This window comes from Electrophorus electricus, chromosome 13 (assembly GCF_041902795.1).
Source record: "Electrophorus electricus isolate QZ-2024a chromosome 13, ASM4190279v1, whole genome shotgun sequence".
Taxonomy (NCBI): Eukaryota; Metazoa; Chordata; class Actinopteri; order Gymnotiformes; family Gymnotidae; genus Electrophorus; species Electrophorus electricus.
This window is the reverse complement of record NC_137509.1, coordinates 12,895,571-12,913,324: the sequence shown is the minus strand read 5'-3', so window position 1 is coordinate 12,913,324 and position 17,754 is coordinate 12,895,571. Positions and strand designations below refer to the sequence as shown.

Sequence of the window (17,754 nt, the reverse complement as noted above, 5' to 3'; positions counted from 1 at the left end):
CAGCAGAGTGAAAATGTGAACAAGTGAACAAAAGCGGCTCTGGCAGTCGTATCTATCTCACAGACATTTGAAAATGGCAGAAAGATAAAGTCACTCCAGACAACATCCTGCAGTTTATGGCTCTTAATGAAAAATGACACGTAACATTTAAAGAGAAAGGTTAGGAAATAAAATGGAATTAAATCTATTTTCTATTCCATTTTATTAACTGCCATGTTTACAGTGATTGCCATGTATAATTAACTTTTGAAATGGCTATGTATAATTGATCAACAGTCCACTTTTGTAGCTTTTAACATGAATTAGTCTTGCAGCGACAGATTTTTGAGGACAGCATTAAACCTGAAAGAGTTTGTTTTAGATTGGAAATAGAACCACAAGCAATGCAAGGATAGTCTGCTGTACAAGGACAGTCTGATGTGATCCATTCCAGACCAGTGACAATTAGGCACTTTATCAGTCAAATGACTCTGACAGGTAATTTTGCAGTGTTAGTTAGCACACAGGCTACCTTATGCTGAAACATCTATAGATGTTTCTATAGTCTATTATTTCTATAGTCACAGAAATAATTAAAATAGTCCAAAAAAGGGCAATCATTGTGTTGCTAACACTAATTCCCTGCCACAGCAGAAGCAGAAGCTTTTTTTTTCCTGACTCTAGTGGGGATTACCACTGAAGAGTTAAGATCTCTATTTTGAAACTTGAACACAAAAAGAGGTCTTGTGTTCTTGTGATTTCATAGTCTGAAGTCAATATTTATCTTAGACTCAATTACAGTTTCACCTCGGAATTTAGTCTTGTGTTTCTGTGGCTTCCTATATACGTAACTCCCTCTTGGGGCACAGAGGTACGAGTCCAGGCCCCCTTATGCTGCACATACCCCCTTCTCATGCATATGCCTCACCCAATCCAAACGCTTCAGCCCCTCAACCTTGATACAGCCCTCACTGGATCCGCTCTCCCTAGGGAGCAGGGGTAAATACTATGGATAATACTGTCATCAGAACAAATTCAAATGGCTGGGACAATCGTGGAATGAAGAGCTGGCCGCTTTTGCAAAAGCTGAGATGGGATTTGGGTAGAACTTTGATTGAGAAATCCCCCGGTGACATGCCGTTCATCATCAGAGGACATTTGAATTATTATTTGCCATTCCTTTGATGTCTTTCAATTGTGTCATTTCATTGTTCTCTCTCTTCTCAAAGGCGCAAGCAGCCAACACTAGAAGCACACACTTGATTGGACATGAGCCGAGATGATCTATTTACTGCGGGCCTTGTCAGAGGTATGAGTCATTTAGTGCCAGAGTCAAAGCAGTGAGGCCCAAAGTCCTTTCAGATGTCCTCGTCTGAGGCAGTGCCGGTCTTTATTCTGGTTCACTTCTGCTTTTGCGATTCCAAAGCAGAAAAAAAAAACTTTTTCCAGCAGGCATAGAAACTTTCTGACCCAGGCCCCTCAAGAGGACCCATATCTCTGATGTACAGCTATGCTGTACAAGTTCGATGTGGAAGCGCTTTCCCCAATTGTTTCCAGTATTTTGCCCTGGACGGTCCCTTAGCAACTGTTGTTTTGTCTCTGGCTTTTACTGTAAACAATTAAATAGACGGCCAATGTCAATTAAGACTGCATGTTGTAATGTGAACTTTTTAATATCACGTGTCCGGTTAGACAAGTGAATGAAGGAAGACAATGCAATTTTGGAGAAAAAATTCTTGAGATCATTTCTCAGATACAAATTCCTGTCAGTTTTTGGTAATCTTGCTTAGATTGTATTTATTATTTATAGAAGTTATTTTTTGGGAGATTTGGAGAACTGCGACAGTGATACGAGTGGGAATGCGAAAAGCCGGCAGCTGTAATCCAGACAGCAGCACAAAGGAACAAGTCGAGTGAACAGTTATTAAGCAGTGCCAGACTCGCCTGACTTGTGTGCACATGGGAAAGTCTTTAGCACATTGCAAATAAACATGGCTGATTTAGAAAGGGGGCAGGACGTGACCCAATTTGGAGATCAATGGGAGGACAGAAGTGCTTTTCTTGAGTAATATACTGCTGTAATGACTGGGCTACTGGCTTTACAGGCTACATTCTCCATTACCGGCATTCCCAATGCAATTTTTTTATTACTACCAATCCTAGCTCATGGGATCCCCCCATCCCCGAATTGCAAGCACACACGAGCCAACAAGACTGCAGCACTCTCCATATTGTATTTGCTTGCTCTCTTTGACAGATGGACTTTTAGTGAATACGTTGAAATTATGTGTTCTAATCAGCTCTTATAAATGATTGCTTTTGGTGTAATAGTAGTGTTCGAGCATGCCATGTGTTTCCTTTGGTGATAAGATGACAGGACCTGGTGCAATAACACTTTTCAAGGTTTCATAAGTTCTCAAATTCCATAAGCATGTGGTATTACAAACTGGTCATTTTGACAGAGCCTCTGGTAGGACATTAGTGGTATCCGCGAGAATGAGCAAAGTACTTTCTCAGTTTCTTTGCTTGTTTACTTTGGCTCAGTAGCACTAATCCAGGAGAGGTGCAGAAGGAACTTATTACCTGAAGTATAACAGCTTTTAACTATTAGGAAAAGAGAATTTAAAATTTCAATCAATCCCTTATTCTCCCTGCTGCTCTTCAGTTCTCTCTACCTCTACACAAGTCTCTCTGGTAGATAGACAAGCACTTGAACTTGCATTACTGAATCTGCGAGCAATGTGTGGGGATGTTTGTTATCAAAGAGCTGAGCAATTAAACCTTGCACTGCGGCATCGCATCTGAGGTGGAGCTTCATATCTGCACCGGACACTTTGTCCATCCACCTACAACCTTTAAAATCACAGCCCAGGAGCAGCCCAAAACAGGAACAAGGCTGCTCGAGAGAAAGCCAAGGATGATCTAAAACTGAGGGATACAAAATCCATCGTTTCATAAAAGGCAAATAACAGTGTTCAAAGATGTCATCATTGACAGGAGGTTTAGGAAATATGCAGTCTAGGTCTGTGCAAAGCTTCAAGGTAACTTCTCAACAATTTGTTGAGGGGTAGGAGCCAATTTTGAGATCAAGGGGATCTCAAAGGTTGCTTCTCAAAAACTTGTTTGGGGCAGGATGTGACCCAATTTCAAGATCAAGGGGAGGGGAGTGCTTTGCCCAAGTAATATATTGCTGTAATAACTGAGCTACTGGCATTATAGGTTACATTCTCCATTATAGGCATTCCCTTTGCAAGCCTAGCTCATGGGAGCCCCCTGAATTACAAGCGCACACAAGCTGACAAGCCAGCAGCACTCTCCAGATTCTATTTGCTTCTCTTTGACAAATATCTTGAAATTATGTGTTTTGATGATTTGTCCAAATCAGCTCTTATAAAGGATTGCATGAGTAGTAACACAAAGGTTTTATGTTTCTTTTTGAATATGAGACCTTGCCACTATTGACCTACCATGACTACTGCATTATGTTACTGTAAATTGATTAAATAAATGTGTGTTGTGAAGGTGAATGTGTGTTCTGACTGCAGTGCCAGCACGGCACGGCTGTGACCCTGAATGGGTTGATACATGAGGTTCACGCGGAAGGAGAAGCTGAAGGCAGGGGTGTACCCCCTGAAGGAGAGGGTAGTTTGATGGAGGTCGTAGCCCCTGAAGGAGAGGGTACTGTGATGGAGGCCGTAGCCCCTGAAGGAGAGGGTAGTGTGATGGAGGCCGTAGCCCCTGAAGGAGAGGGTAGTGTGATGGAGGCCATAGCCCCTGAAGGAGAGGGTAGTGTGATGGAGGCCGTAGCCCCTGAAGGAGAGGGTAGTGTGATGGAGGCCGTAGCCCCTGAAGGAGAGGGTAGTGTGATGGAGGCCGTAGCCCCTGAAGGAGAGGGTAGTGTGATGGAGGCCGTAGCCCCTGAAGGAGAGGGTAGTGTGACAGAGACCAACACTCCCTAAAAGAGAGTGTACTGTGACAGAGACCAGTCAGGAAAGTAAATGTGCATTCTGGCTGCTGTGCTAGAGAGCTCGCTCTTTCGTATGCTGGTCAGATAGCATATTTTTTACCGTAAAGATCCAACCTTGGGACTGGGTGTGGTTGCTACCCTCAGCCTCTGTCACATTTCAGGTGAAGATGTTCTTAAAAACTCAACTATTGTCAATCACATGGATATGAAATATTCCTACCATTTGTTATGGTCTAAAAAGTCTAGGAAGATTTATGTTTATGGGCATAAGCCTTACTTTAAATAACTTTTTACTCCTACATTTTGGCATTTCAGTTACTATATGGAGCTGTACCCTGGTCACTCTCATGTAAAAATCCCTTAATGTGCACTTTACTGAAACCTAAACCTCTTTTATACTGCTATTAATTCTGGCATTCAGAGTAATAACACTAAATCGACACTGACTGTATGACTTATAAGCCAGCTTTGTTCCAGCCTGACTGTCCAGTCAGTAGTCATTGTGCTGGGCTATGAAGAGCTGAGGTGACTGTGCTGGGTTATGAAGAGCTGAGGTGACTGTGCTGGGTTATGAAGAGCTGAGGTGACTGTGCTGGGCTATGAAGAGCTGAGGTCACTGTACTGGGCTATGAAGAGCTGAGGTCACTGTGCTGGGTTATGAAGAGCTGAGGTCACTGTGCTGGGTTATGAAGAGCTGAGGTGACTGTGCTGGGCTATGAAGAACTGAGGTGACTGTGCTGGGTTATGAAGAGCTGAGGTGACTGTGCTGGGCTATGAAGAGCTGAGGTGACTGTGCTGGGCTATGAAGAGCTGAGGTCACTGTGCTGGGCTATGAAGAGCTGAGGTCACTGTGCTGGGCTATGAAGAGCTGAGGTCACTGTGCTGGGTTATGAAGAGCTGAGGTGACTGTGCTGGGCTATGAAGAGCTGAGGTGACTGTGGTGGGTTATGAAGAGCTGAGATCACTGTGCTGGGCTATGAAGAGCTGAGATCACTCTACTGGGCTATGAAGAGCTGAGATCACTGTGCTGGGCTATGAAGAGCTGAGATCACTGTGCTGAGCTATGAAGAGCTGAGATCACTGTGCTGGGCTATGAAGAGCTGAGGTCACTGTGCTGGGTTATGAAGAGCTGAGGTGACTGTGCTGGGCTATGAAGAGCTGAGGTGACTGTGCTGGGCTATGAAGAGCTGAGGTCACTCTACTGGGCTATGAAGAGCTGAGATCACTGTGCTGGGCTATGAAGAGCTGAGATCACTGTGCTGGGCTATGAAGAGCTGAGGTCACTGTCCTGGGTTATGAAGAGCTGAGGTCACTGTGCTGGGCTATGAAGAGCTGAGGTCACTGTGCTGGGTTATGAAGAGCTGAGGTCACTGTGCTGGGCTATGAAGAGCTCAGGTGACTGTGCTCTACTGTAACAGAGACTTTGACTTCCTAATTGTTTACTTGAAATCAAACTTTCAAAGCAAAATTAAATATGTGATAAAACTGCACACACACCTCATCTTGACAGTCTCAGACTGGATTGACACTTACATTTCCATTAACTACTGGGGATGACAAAATCCAGGACCAGAACCGGCATTCAGGACCCGCAGTTGAAGCCCTCTGTTCTATGTCCTTCTTCAAGTTAAGCTAAAAACAGTGAATAAAGTTTATAAACTCTTGACTTACCTTGAACAGAAAAATATTGTAACTGACAGGGTGCAAGTATGAAAAAATGCCAACTTGAGAGGGAGTTTTGAAATAAGTGAAACATGATTAATGCCATTGTAGGTCACTGTGGCATTTGCCATCTGTTAGGCTAATTAAAGAAATATCCACAGCAGCGCTTTCTAATATTTCTAAGATAAGAAATCCTTTGAAATGCAGTGCCAGCAAAAGATATGTGCTAATAGAGAGCAGGGTAAGTATCAGTAGAAAGGTCCTGTAATTACAAAGCGCTCTGACACCAGCCAAAAGGACATTTTTAAGGACAGACTATTAAACTTAATCCCTTACAGTTGAATCACTGAAGATATATTAAATTTAATACAGTATTAGCTGTCAGTACTGTTTAACTATATCACATTTTCATTTTGATGACATAAAATTTTGAAGTCATTTGTCCTCTAAAACATGCCTTTCAAACTAAGTTAGCTTGTATCGCATGAACTTATAATTGGCTTTAAAAGGAAAAGTTGCCAATCCTCTGTTCCATTGTATAGTTTCACTGAACCTGACTACCTCTGGCAATAGACCCAATCGTGCAAGGTGTCAACCCCACCACAAAGCAGAAGGATTTCTCTCTGATCATGGGTCCTCTGGCAAATTGCAATGAGAACAGCAGGAAAAAAAGGTTACTATATTTAGATATCCATTGTATAGTAGAGCCTTTATATCCCAACACTTCTCTGCAGCCTTTAAACCAAAATGATAGTATATTTTAAAGTGAGCCATTTTGCCGTGACATTCTCTATTCACATTCCCACCTATAGATTAAACTTTCTTACCTTGACATGCAGAAGCCACTAAACATCTATATATACTTTGTGATTCATGCTGTTAATGGGAATTTTTCCATAAGAGGCTATGACCACATGTGGGTGTGAGTGTGTATGCGTGTATGTTTGGGTGTACATTTTACGGGCAAAGTGTGGCAAAGTACTACAACTTTGCATCTTAGAGAGTTTTAGAATGCTAATGGCATACAGACCTAGGCTGTGCTGCAATAACAGCTGTGACCACAAAAACACACGAATACGGGTAAAGAGGAAGACAAAAAACAAAACAAAAATGCAAGCATTGTTTTCGGACCCACCGCCATGTCATTCAAGAAAACCACCTGAAAAGAATTTTGGCACTTGCCACTTTGTTGGCTGTCATGTTTAGTGTACTGAAAAGGTGGAAATTTTGTGGAATAATGCCATTAATAACATGTAGCCTTCTAACTGATGCCTTTACTAAAAGTGTGACTCAGCCAGTGCATATGTGCCAACTGAATGTCAAAAGCACCACCTAGCACAACTACTTTGTGTCCAGGTGCAAGTATCGTTATTGATGATCCTTGTTACAAATCCAGTGTCTTGCACAAATGTAATTAATGCACAATGTGCATTAGGGCCATTGAAACCTTGGATTTCTATTGGGGAAAGAAAAAAGACTTAGATATGATATATGAGATGTTTGGGTAATTAAGTGTTTGTGAGCCTTAACTGTCTCAGCTAAGTAGCTAGGTCTCAATGTTTGGGTGTTCTTTGCAGTTATAAGTGGGGGGAAATAATGCCTCAGGCATTCCGGCAATTTGCCATTTTCATGTGAAATTTTTGACCATGTGTAACGATTTAAGTTGAATATTTCAAATAGCTGAAGGAGAATCCTGAGCTATGTCTGGGCTTCCCATTTAGAATGCATCATCCGTTTGAAATGTCTCATGTGAACACAGACTCTGGCCACAACTGCTCAAAACACAAACGACTGGACCAAAACTAACATGACTGTCTCACTTGATGGATGTCATCACAGCTTGATGCTTGTTTTGATACCCAACCCCAACACACAAAAATGCATCCGAGAAAGTTACGTCAGGGCTGAATTGAAGTTCAACGTTTCGTAGCCGGAGAGAGAGAGAGAGAGAGAGAGAGAGAGAGAGAGAGAGAGAGAGAGAGAGAGAGAGAGAGAGAGAGAGAGAGAGAGAGAATGAATATGCATGGAAGGGGGCTGTTGTGCAGCCGAACCGTACCATGTACTAAGCTTGATTTAACTTTTGAAACAAAATGAAATAATACATTTTTTCATGTGTTTTATGGCAAAACACAAAATCACTTCAAAATCATTTCATCAAGAGTGGTCAATACATGAGGTGCCATTTGTTTAACATAAGAAGAGCAGTCAGAAGTGTACAGATTTGCCCACTGCTAATTCAAAAGCAGTGTTTTTAACAACTTTAACACAACTTATTTATTAGCTGGAAAGGAAATTCTTATTTTGATTTTAAGGCAAAGTGTTTCATGAAAACAAGCCCCCTGTAACAAATTCACAACCACTGGGTTATCTTCAAAACGTCAAGGGACATAAATGAGGCAACATCATAAGGTGTTACAGGGTTTCATGACTCACAAGCAGAAACAATGATGACTTCTAACACCTTTTGCCCCCTTCACACAGATTTACGTGAGATTCCCTCACCAAAATCTGTTGTAAAGTCATTTTAATATGTTTCAAAGCTTTTTTAAGAGGTGACACAGTGCATCGTTTTCGGCCCTGTCAGCGCCCTCTCAAATCCAGTAGGACAGTGCCAAAGAGGAGATGCCTCAAGCTCTGACATTATCTTGTACTCAGGCTCCACCACGTTAGCTGTAAGGTTATCTCTGTCTATGGGCCCTGAGCTTCACAGTAACTTGCAAAAGATATGGACAGAGAGTTAAAGATTTGCTCAGTGAAGTGCCAGGACACTTGTGTGCTGAAGGCATCAGTGACTGTAATGTGTTGCATTAGTCATACAATAAATGCACGTACGTAGTGCACACGCAAGTGCACACGCAAGTGCACACGCAAGTGCACACGCTGATAGATACTTTTCTTCCTCATCTCCCTCGACTCTTCTCTCAGAGATCAAGAGGTTCACATACACGCACGCAACCATGTAGATATGCACGCTCAAGCATAAGTGTAATCGTAGTGTAATTGAATGTCATTTTATTAGGAAACATGTCACACAATGGATGTTGTATTTCCCCGACAATGTCATATTTGCTGACCATCATTACATGTGTCCATCATGGCATGTGAAACCATAGTTGCATATGTTAGTTTAGTATAAATATTATTTAGTGTGTGTGTGTGCGCGCGCACACGCGCACACACACACACACACACACACACACACACACACACACACACACACACTCAGTTGGTTTCACTGGCAATTAGTGGGACTAAATGTTTAATATGTACATACATACATCAAAATATGTACATACATTCAAATTATCTTGTAAATTTGCATGAAACCTTTGTGCAGTTCTTGCTACAGTAGATCTTTCAGAAATGTAAGATCACCAACTGCTTGAAATATTTGTAGCGTCTTCACAAGTCTGAACTACTGTGTAGCTAACCACATAATTCTACAAGAAAGTAATGTTATATATATATAATTGGTATAGATTTTATATAATTCCACAACGCACAATATTAATGATAAACATAGTTATGAAGTCATTTGTACATACATAATAAAGTTAATAAGATGATGACTAGGCCCATTTCAACAGTCCAGTTGTCTAGTGTCATAGCAAAGTGATGTCATTCACAGATGAACGACTCTCTTATGTTCCACTTGCTTTCTCTGAACAAAAACAAAAAAATTGGCATGTCCTTTAAGCACAATATCAAAAGAACCCCATCTTAGAAGTGACCTGAACATAGTAGCTCAGTGTCTGGAGTTTCCCACAGATGTGCCCTTTGAGGTTAGGGGTCTCCTTTGTGAACCGACCCTGAAGCCGGCGCCCACCTCCTGCACAGGGCTGTACCAAGAGAGGATAACCTCTTGTGGGAATGAGCAACGAGGGGAACCCCCTTCGGAGTGGGGGCTAGTGGGAGGGATGGTATTGGGTCTGTCTGTCCAACAGAGGCGGTCTTTCACAGAGCACATAGCAGTGCTGCTATGTGGGTGAAGAGACAAGGGTCATATGCCACACAGAGAGCGAACCGAAGCTAATGCTGCTTTGTGTGTCATATACTCAGTTACGGTTACGACTTCCACCGGCTTTCCAGATGCTTTTTTAACCGTGTCAGCCCAAATATGGAGCGGTGATCCTAGAGGTCATTATGGGTCTAGGAGCCTTTCGGTTTGCAGTGCAGTGCTCGATGAGGTCCACTCATTAGCCTGCTGTCGTATGTAGCTGTGGAGACAGCGTCCGTTTCAGGTTGTTATGCACTGGAGCTGCTTTCTTTTCCATTTCAGCCAATTTTGTATTAATTCCTGCGACTCCATTTCCATCTGCACACTATTTGTTCCACAAAAATTCAAATGAGCAGTCTGACAGAACAATCGACAATACATCCTCATTTTCAAACTATGGTGGCTGCCAATTCAGAGGCTGGGCCTTTACCGTCAAAGCTGTCTACCAACCATGCAGACGATATAAAAACCTTACAACCGCATCGCGTTTCCACTGCGAGTTCAAACGCCAACCTTTCAGCGGCACCGTGACATTTAAATCTGGAGGACCATTCTTTCAGGACTGGGCAGCAGCCGCATGTGTTGTGGCCGTAAGAACCGCTGCATGTGCCCGGGAGCGTTGTCTGTGGTGAGCGGAGGCGGGGAACCCTCTCCCTCCCCCCCCCCAGATTCCACTCCGCCATCCAGGAAATGCAGCCAAGAGTCAAACAACGGAGCAGCAAACAGCTTCCTTGATAGTTAAGGAGAGAGTTGCCTTTCTATTCCTTTTTCTCTCGTTTGTCTCTCTCTCTCTTTCTTATTCAGTCTGTCTGATTTTGTGACGGCAATCCTCGGGTAGAATTCTTTTCATGAGTCTTGTAGCGTCACTCTTCCTTTTATCTTGTTTTTTTGTTTTGCTTTGGTTGTTTTCACTCCTGTGTCCTGACTGGAAAGGTCATGCCAATGCATGGAGCAGAGGGCAGCGAGCCTTCCTCGTCATCTTCATCGACTGTTTGCCATGTGATGCTTAAATGAAATCAGGGGAATAAGCAGTGCAATGTTTTCTTTATTTATGCCAATTATTAGTGCAACTCTTTAAAAAATCTCAGTTACATCATTGATGGCTTTTCACATCATTTCCTGCTCTTTAAATGAATCGAGTGGTTCATAAACCAACATCACTGCACGTAATATGCCTTTGAAAATATGACCACACACAAGATGTGGCCAAGGTTCACACATTAAAGGCATATAGTAGCATTTGCATAAGTCCCAGTGTGTAACCTGCAGCATTTACCACTCCGCTGGGTCCTAAGCAGCAGGCCATAAGAACCACTGCATTGCCGTGTCCTTTTGATCACAGACCCCCATGCTGCAATTGACATCCATCCCTTTCTTTCTCTCCCCTGTCTTGCCTTTTCACTCCCACGCAGGCGTTCCTCACCCTCTGTCGTACGCCGGCCGGCTGTCGGCTAACCAGTAGCAGCTGGCTCTGGACGCTAACTGGATGTCTGTATAGCTTTACCTAGCACTTGGTAATTCCACGGCTGCCTCTCTGGGAGAAAACACGTGCAGCGGGATCAAGCCCACACGCTTCTTATTAATTGCTTGCCTAATCGTTTAGGGCAGTCTGGGGGAACGTGAGAGAGTGAAAGGGTCTGGTGAACTGAGCAGAAGAGAGGGAATAGACTCTGCAATCCAAGTGCATCAAAGTGAATGATTTTCTTCTTAAGTTTGACATTAAGGTTTTGACGTTCGGTAGCTTCATGCCCTGTCCCTGCTGTGGGAAATCAAACCAGGAAGAAACAGTAACTATGCTGTAGCCAGTGACTAGTCTAATGTTATCTGACATCAGGTTGTGTTATCAATCAAGCTGTGAAATATTTCCAACAGAACGAAATAAGCTATGACAAAACATGGTTGGCCAAAGGCTGGATAAAATAAGGTTAATACTGAAAGATTACAAATATATGCAATCTTCTGTTGCCAGAGGATGTTTCTGACCAGTACCAGCTTTCAGGAAAAACCACATAAATAATGGAAATTTCACTATGGTATGTACCCCATTTCGGCATCTTGATTCTTTTTGTCCATTTTTCTTTTCTCCCCAGCATCTCTGGCCTGCATTTAGCTGCCAAGGTTTTTGAAGCGTGAGAGAGAACAAGCGAGAGAAAAGAGAGAGAGAGAGAGAGAGAGAGCACGAGAAGGAGATGGAGCAGCAATAGGAAGCACTCCTTCTGGCTGACTGGAGGTTTTATTAAACGTCCTATTAAACACCAGGCCCCCATTTGGAAGGCTACTCCCAGGGTGGAGGACAAGAAAAAATGTACATACAGAGGCAGAAAACACCATAAATGCTGAAACAATCAAAGAAGCATGGAGGAACATCCTTCTTTGGCACTTACATGAGTTGGTGATAAACACATGCGTGACATGGAATGATAGCGAAGTGAATGGTTTACTTTCACAGTAAGGGAAGCACAGCACTGCAGATCAAGATGTTCTTCCAAACCTTGCTGGTGTACAGTACATCTCTATCTCCCGCGCTCTTACTGACACTCACTTTCTTTATCTCTTCTTCGAAGTTCTGCTCGGTTTGTTTTGGTACCAAGAAAGTGAGTATGATAAAGAAAAAAAAGACTGTATACAGAAACGGATCCTAACCAGGCTTTTTAAAACCCAATTCTGCTTGGTCTTGGTGAACCAACCTGCTTTTGAGGACAAGTGAAGTAAAGTTTATGAGTTTTTGTATATGCACAGAATGCTAAGGAGCAAACCTCCTCAAACATGGCACTGTCCCCTGTTGACAGCTACCGGCATTCTGAGCACATGGACTTTTGTGATTATTTTGCTCTTGTGTTCACTGTCAGGTGTCTTGTTTATGCTTGTCCATTCCACCCTCAGTTGCTGTGTGTTGGTCATTAGTAGCACACAACCAGGGGTTTAATATGTCATTATGTTGTTCCTTATTTAACCCTGCGTTCCTATGACTGTTGTCAGTCATTGGTATGTTACATTGGCTCCTTTTGTTGTAGTTAATGTTGTAGCTCGTTTTCACTGATTTTCATTAAACATTTCAGTTGGAGACTCACGTTTACTTCCTGTTCTTTCTTTTTGTCTGCACATTCCTCGCCCATGTCACCACCATATTGCTGGGCAAATTCAGAAGGACAAGCTGGTTTTATGCTGACATCCTTCATTTTGTACAATATGTTTTCGTCGTTATATTTTTGCACTAACCATGGACACATTAGAAACATTGCCCAGGAAGCAAAAAAAATGACTGAACCACATGTGATGGAGTTTTAGAACAGAGTTTACCATAATAGTGCTACTCATTATAGATGACTGTTAACACCGTATACACTCCACATCTAATAGATGAATGACATGCTATGCAATTGATTGTACCCCTGTGTGGATGTTGCCCCATTTCAGTGCCTCTGATCATAGAAATCAATAAAGAAGAATTGCCACTGTCCAAATACAGCACCTACTGCTACTGCATGTGAGCCTGGAGGGTCAGAATCTGAAAGGAATCCAGGAATCCAAAACTGTATGGTGGATATATTGTGTGGCTCAGCAGGGGACATGAGAAAAAACATAACTGCTGGACTGCACCTCTGTAGGTTCCCCGGACTTAGTAGCAGGATACCATTATTTTGCAGATATTAATGCCTCAATAAGCACAATTCCAATCACCAGTATAACTCAACCCTATGAATTTGTATATTCTACCGCAGTATTAAGTTTGAGACCCTGGATACAAAATACATGCCACAGACCGCTTAGAAAAAAAGGCTGGAAACTAAAGACAGCTTGGATGGAAGTAGGCAAACTGACAGAGCTCCAGATACAGATCAAAGATGGTCTATGGTTTATAAAGGAAATACCGGGCAATACAATAGGCATCCACTGAATGAGGCCCTTTAGGTTAAAGGACCCATATCCTACATTTTTCTTTTAGATTTTTCCTTGATGTCCTCTTACAATGTTTGTGTGGTTTTAAGTTTCAAAAACAGTCAAAATGAATTGAACTGTTTCAAAATGAACTGTTTCAAAAACAGTCAAAATGAGTTTCCAAACTCTCTTTATTCCTTTGAATTAAACAGGCTCTTTCTGTTACTGCACCTTTAAGACACATATAAAATAAAGGAGATCTGTTCTGACTGGCTGCCCCTCATTCAAAAAGCACTCAGAGCTAAAACAAGTCTGAGAACTGCAATGTAAGTGGGTGGCCTTAAACTGCTGTAGGTGGAATAAGAGGCGCTATCTCCTGTAAGGGAAATTCAGTTTTCCATGACAGAGGCCCTTTAACAGCACTGTCATCCAGACAGCAGAGATACATGAAAGAAGAGGCAGCCATAAGAATGAATGCCCTCTTCACCAAAGAATCATCCAAAGTTACATGGATCCACCTGGAGCTGAAACAGAACTGAAGAGCATATGGGAGAATGAGTAATCACACAACATCAGCGCTCGGTGTTTAAGAGTTATGAAAGCGGAGAACAACTATCTCCCAGAGCAGGAACCAGTCAGCATTACAACAGCAGGTGTCCAGAATCATGTCACAAACATAATCCATGACATAATCCATGTCTCTTGGCTAAAGACGCTCAGCATGGCTGACTAGCAGAATAATGAGCCAGTTGCTAAGTATTGGCTCCTATCCAGGCTGGACAGCATAGGGCAGGACAGTATTGGTCATGAAGGACCCCAACAAGGGCCAAACTACAGACCAATAACCTGCCTGTACCGAACATGTAAATCCCTGTAAGGAATTCTAGCTGAATGAGCATGTGTGCAAGTACATGAGCTCTGCTCAGAGGACGACTGGAAAGAACAGCAGAGGCTCAAAGCACCACCTACTGACAGATAGAGCTGTCCACCAGGATTACCAGATAGGCCAACCATTGCCTTGACTGAACACCTAGCCCTGTATAAAGTCAATAAGACCACAAAGGCCACAAAAGCCTTCAACTCATTGAAACACTGGAGGGCAACTCTACAAGCCAACTCGAAGACAACTGCCAAGAGAAGAGCTGGAGACCACCTACAACAAGACCGAAAACTCCTCGCAATGCATGGGGCACTCCACTCAAGATCCAACATCCAGTTGAGAGGATGGGGGAAGGGGCCTATAAAGTGTATGAGCCACTGTCCAGGGTGAGACATGAAACGTCCATGAATTCATCCAAGCAACGGCCCCAAAGACGAGCTGATGAGAGAGTGCCATGCCCAGTTTGGGGCCAAGGTCACGATGGAAGCAGAGGAGGTGCTCAGGCAGGATACGTCCTTCCATGGAATGTACCACAGATAGCAGAGACAATCCTACCATGGCTGAAAAGGTCACGACTGAAGCGGCACAAGATCAAGCACTAAGCGTTAGGTCAACTATAGCAGTACCAAGAGTATACAGTTCAAAGCTGTTCTGTTGAGCCAAAAGATGATTGCATAACAGAGCCTCTGGTCAAAGATTAAACATGGAAAGGGATGGATCCTTGTGTTATCTAACTGTACCTAAGAAGGGCTTTGAGATGATGTTAATCATTTCAAGAGTGTTTGTGAACAATTTGTAAGAACATGCTTTATGTGCCTTTAAACTGATTTAATTTAGCCACGTGTTAATTAGAACTCTTGTATTCCTGGATACTCGCCATCTCCCTACAAGGGCCCTTTAAAAAATACTTCATGTTTTAGAATATGTGTTTCCATCTGCTGGTAGAAGAGTGTACTTTCGGCGCTGGAGACGTTTGGTTGATTTTGGAGGTTGCCTGCGGTCACTTCAGTTTTTCAGTAGGTACTCCACAAACTGGGCTACGTACTGTGGAAATCTTTTATCATTAGCTGAATGTAAAAGATAACAAAGATACAACATAAAAAGCATCCACCACTTACACTGCTTTAATGGTTGATTTTGATATCGATACTTTACGAAGTGCTGCAAATCGTTCACGCATATCGAGAAACGCACAGGACCGTAGCAGCTCGCTTTCGGTATTTTACTTCGTGCATGCTGATCGGATTTACACTGCAAACAGCGGACAAGTAGTTTCTATGTATAGCTAGTAAATGACACTTTTTGGTTTACAATTGCACATTCCCCCGTCTGCATCCCTCAAAATCCACCTCACGTTTCAGCACGCGATGATCCAATTGCATTGCGTGCATGACACCCACGAGTTTCGCGTTCTCTGTAAAGATAACGTGAATAATACATGCTAATTCGCCATAACTGTCACCCCAAAAGCCTCCACACTATTTGTCAGCCATGAAAAAAATAATAATAAATGTAGGTTAGCCAATAAAGTAGCAAGTAACTCCCGAGTCAGCAACGCGCGCTTCGGAGTCGATTTGCTTTAACGCAGTTACCTAAACGGATCAGGATCACAAAGCGTTGTTGTATTTGCCTGTCATGAACACCACGTCCCTGATACAGAATGATCTTAATCAGAATTGATCTTCATTGTGTTTGTGCTAGTGGAACATTTTGAATGAGATGATGAAGCATTACCTGGTGGGCAGTTGCAGTCAGGTGAGACCTGACGGGCAGTCCTTATCCTAGCAAGATTTTCGTAGGAGCGCTACCGAATCAACAGAGAAAACAAAAATATTTACCTAACAAGATAAAGAATAATGATCAAGTGTTCTAAGTCGAACAGGTAGCACTGATTTTTTAAAGTCTTTTCATAAAAATATAGCACGTTAGCTTTCTGAGTTCTGGTGAATTCAAATGGTAAAAACCACAGGTTTAAGTCTGGAACGTCGGGAGTGCTTCGGCATCACTTACCTGTGACAACACCTCCTCCACTCTTTTCTGTATCAGTGAATTAAACTGATCCCGTGAAAACGCAGGGGACGGGTGCAAAAGGCGCTCGCTATTTGCAGTTTCCAAATCTATCACTCTGATTTTAATGTCGTTCATTTGAACGCCCAGTAGGATGCAAAAGGCGACGGAAACAGCGGAAAAAACAAACGGAGTCACACTCGTGATGATTCTAAGGCAATGCCGCGGCTCGCCAGTCCCGTAGTCGCTCTCCATTTTCGCGGCGCACTTCGGGTCTTTTTTTGTTCCTAAGCCTTTCATGACTATCTTGCAGCCGCGCTCTCACTCCCGTGCACAAATACCACGTAACGGAGTGGACGGAGAGCAACTGAGATTCTTTAACTCGGTGTCTTATTATTTCGATTGCGTCTCGCTCTGAATCGAGAGCGACGTCAATGTCAGCGGAGCGAGCTGGTCTGCGCGACGCAGGCTTTTAACTCAGGGATTAGCGCGCGCTCATTCAAATGGAACCGTATGTCCTATGGCTGAATGGGAGCAACTTCTGCAAACTTTTTTTTTTTTTTTTTTTGCACTGTTGCAAAAAAAAAAACCCCAACAACAAAACAAAACAAAACAATGCGCGCAAAACCGTACGTGAATAGATGACGTGCTAAAGCCCCTAGTTGGGTAGATGGTGTGGCCAGAGCGTAAACCGAACGCTCGTGCGCCGTTAACGGGCAAGAGCGTGGCACGTTCCTCTCGGTCCACCGACACAACACGCCTCTAAATCAGCGCGCAACTCAGCGATGATAATAATTTGTGTTTTCTCTGTCCAGTTCCTTTAATTGCTGTCGTATTCAGAATGTATTGGTATGTCGTATCACATTTATTGCAGCGCCAGTCATAATTACGCATTATTATTGCTTGAGAACGAACAGCATAATTCGTGTCTATTATAAGTGTATTTATCTCACTTAGTTGCATAGAATAGCCTCAAAAGCTTTTTAGAATGCGGGATGGTAAAAATCTGTGAAAGAATGGAGTAAGGAAATGTATAGCAAATGTATAGCAAATAACATCTATGTCCAAACAGACCGGTATAATCGTGAGCCGTGACAAAACGGGCGCTCTGTTGTTGAGCTGTGATGTGTTGTTGATGTGGAGACGTAAAGTAACTCTATACAGTCTCCTCCGAGGAAAATCTGCAATGATCCGCTGCTTATGGTTGGACCCCATGTGGAGATGCCAGGGATGCATTGACTTCCAGTGGCGAGAACTGACCTCTGTGTCTGGTCCCAGCCTCAGGTTTGGATTTCATGTAAGCCTCCTATTGCTAGCGTGAAGTAGGGCACTCGACTGCGGGAGCGACTCAGCCGCTCACAGGAATAAAAACAGAATAGAGGT

The 17,754-nt window shown here is 43.0% G+C and overlaps 1 protein-coding gene across 1 annotated transcript in view; it reads right to left on the bottom strand.

Annotated features, from left to right (window-relative positions):
• The window catches only part of col25a1 (collagen type XXV alpha 1 chain), a 136,359-nt gene extending 119,340 nt beyond the window's left edge, over window positions 1-17,019 (bottom strand). Inside the window, exons 1-2 of the mRNA XM_081694881.1 lie at window positions 16,375-17,019; window positions 16,099-16,168 (exon numbers count right to left, since the gene is read on the bottom strand). Of these exons, the coding sequence (XP_081551007.1) occupies window positions 16,099-16,168; window positions 16,375-16,671 (367 nt within the window). The 5' untranslated portion in view covers window positions 16,672-17,019. The remainder of the gene's footprint in view (window positions 1-16,098; window positions 16,169-16,374) is intronic.
• Window positions 17,020-17,754: the final 735 nt, after the last annotated feature.